This window comes from Austrofundulus limnaeus, unplaced genomic scaffold (assembly GCF_001266775.1).
Source record: "Austrofundulus limnaeus strain Quisiro unplaced genomic scaffold, Austrofundulus_limnaeus-1.0 Scaffold2795, whole genome shotgun sequence".
Lineage (NCBI taxonomy): Eukaryota > Metazoa > Chordata > Actinopteri > Cyprinodontiformes > Rivulidae > Austrofundulus > Austrofundulus limnaeus.
In genome coordinates this window covers 6,137-8,618 of record NW_013955197.1, presented here as the reverse complement: position 1 = coordinate 8,618, position 2,482 = coordinate 6,137, and the positions used below count along the sequence as shown (strand labels likewise).

The 2,482-nt window shown below is 49.1% G+C and overlaps 1 protein-coding gene across 1 annotated transcript in view; it reads right to left on the bottom strand.

Moving 5' to 3' along the window:
- Window positions 1-433: 433 nt before the first annotated feature.
- Window positions 434-2,482, bottom strand: part of LOC106511441 (rho GTPase-activating protein 15) — a gene marked incomplete at its 5' end in the record, with an annotated part of 7,572 nt that continues 5,523 nt past the window's right edge. The window contains 2 exon segments of the mRNA XM_014000198.1: window positions 434-633; window positions 2,116-2,221. Of these exon segments, the coding sequence (XP_013855652.1) occupies window positions 456-633; window positions 2,116-2,221 (284 nt within the window).

Sequence of the window (2,482 nt, the reverse complement as noted above, 5' to 3'; positions counted from 1 at the left end):
TTGTCGAAAAACGTAATATTTTTGAAAATTGACGTGTTTCCATCGAGCTAATTTATTTTCGAAATTCTAATTTGCGCATTTTCATGGTCAATGGAAACACAGCTACAGAGATTCTGAAGGTTTCAAACCCTGAAAGAGAAGAACGTGCGCTCCACAAGCAGCTCAGGGTTCTGCTGGGGTTCCTTTCGTAGCAGATCCTTTCTAGAGCCGGGTCTCGAGCAGCCCGCAGGGTCTAGATCTGAATCCCTTTAAGAGTTTTTAAAGTTCACTATAAAAATAACATAAAACACAAAGTCCGAGGGCTGGAGGATCTGGGTTCTTCAGAACCAGACCAGACCTTTATAGGGTTCGGACTGTCTTAGTGGTAAACCTGGACTTTGGTTTCAGTCGAGGTCTGGAGGTTCTTGGATGCGTTTGAAGAGTTCTAAAKGTCTCCACGTGATTCTGGAGGGGTTCTACGTCTCGGAGAAGACGGTGTTGAACTCGTTGAGCATGATCTCCACGATCTGGCTCTGGAAGACCATGTAGACCGTCATGTGGGCGGACTCGGTCTGCGGGCGGAGCAGCGTGGGTCCAAACACGATGGCGACGCTCTGAACCGACATCCTGTTGGAGTCTTTGTGCTCGACCACCCTGAGAAGAGACCAACGGAACCAGAGGGGTTTACAGACAGAACTGAGTGGTCCAGAGTCCGGTTCAGGTTCTGGTTTCAAAGGATCAGGTTGTTTAACAGAGTTTTTATGCTGAGTCATGATTTAAAATACAGCAGATTGAATTTATATTTATCTAGGACTAACTAGACCTAACAGAACTAAGACTGCTGGTTAGTCCTGGTCTGGAAGGGATTATACTTGGTCTAGAGGTATTAGTCCTGGTCTATGGGGTTTGTCCTGGTCTGGAGGGCATTAGTCCTGGTCTAAAGAGGTTAGTCCTGGTTTAGAGGGCATTAGTCCCGGTCTATGGGGTTAGTTCTGGTCTAGAGGGGATTAGTCCTGGTCTAGAGGTATTAGTCCTGGTCTATGGGGTTAGTTCTGGTCTGGAGGGGTTAGCCCTGATCTAGAGAGCGTTAGTCCTGGACTAGGGGATGTTAGACCTGGTCTAGGGGGTTAGGCCCGGTCTAAATGGGTTAGTCCTGGTCTGGAGGGGTTAGTCCTAAAGAGGTTAGTCCTGGTTTAGAGGGCATTAGTCCCGGTCTATGGGGTTAGTTCTGGTCTAGAGGGGTTAGCCCTGATCTAGAGAGCGTTAGTCCTGGACTAGGGGATGTTAGACCTGGTCTAGGGGGTTAGGCCCGGTCTAAATGGGTTAGTCCTGGTCTGGAGGGGTTAGTCCTGGTCTAAAGAGGTTAGTCCTGGTTTAGAGGGCATTAGTCCTGGTCTAAAGAGGTTAGTCCTGGTTTAGAGGGCATTAGTCCCGGTCTATGGGGTTAGTTCTGGTCTAGAGGGGATTAGTCCTGGTCTAGAGGTATTAGTCCTAGTCTATGGGGTTAGTTCTGGTCTGGAGGGGTTAGTCCTGGTCTGGAGGGCATTAGTCCTGGTCTAAAGAAGTTAGTCCTGGTTTAGAGGGCAATAGTCCCGGTCTATGGGGTTAGTTCTGGTCTAGAGGGGATTAGTCCTGGTCTAGAGTAATTAGTCCTAGTCTGGAGGGGTTNGTCTATGGGGTTAGTTCTGGTCTAGAGGGGATTAGTCCTGGTCTAGAGTAATTAGTCCTAGTCTGGAGGGGTTAGTCCTTGTCTGGAGGGGATTAGACTTGGTCTAGAGGTGTTAGTCCTGGTCTATGGGGTTAKTTCTGGTCTGGAGGGGTTAGCCCTGGTCTAGAGAGCGTTAGTCCTGGACTAGGGGATGCTAGTCCTGGTCTAGGGGATTAGGCCTGGTCTAAATGGGTTAGTCCTGGTCTGGAGGGGTTAGTCCTGGTTTGGAGGGCATTAGTCCTTGTCTAGGGGGGTTAGTCCATGGTCTAGAGGGGTGACAGTCCTAGTCTGTAGGCATTAGTCCTAGTCTGGAGGAGTTAGTCCTGGTCTTGAGGGAGTTAGTCCTGGTTTTGAGGGAGTTAGTCCTGGTCTTGAGGGAGTTAGTCCTGGTCTTGAGGGAGTTAGACCTTGTCTGAAGGGTAACTCACCTGCGCAGGTGTTTGAAGAGGAGCTCCATGGTGTTGTAGTTTGGCAGAGGCAGAGTCCGGACCAGGTCCTTCATGTAGGAAACCCTCAGGCTGTAATCTGGGACTTCTGTCAAACAAACACAGAGCTGCTGCTGTAAACTACTGACAGAGTGTGTGTGGGCAGGTATTCACTACTATGTGGGGACCATTTTTAGCATACACCCCTATTTGTGGGGACCAGTGAGTACTTATTGGACAAAGCCTGGTCCTCATTCGGGGTTAGGGTTAGGCTGTAGAAATGAATAGAAGTCAATGAAATGTCCCCATAAAGACAGCTGTACTAGACCGTGTGTGTGTGTGTGTGTGTGTGTGTGTGTGTGTGTGTGTG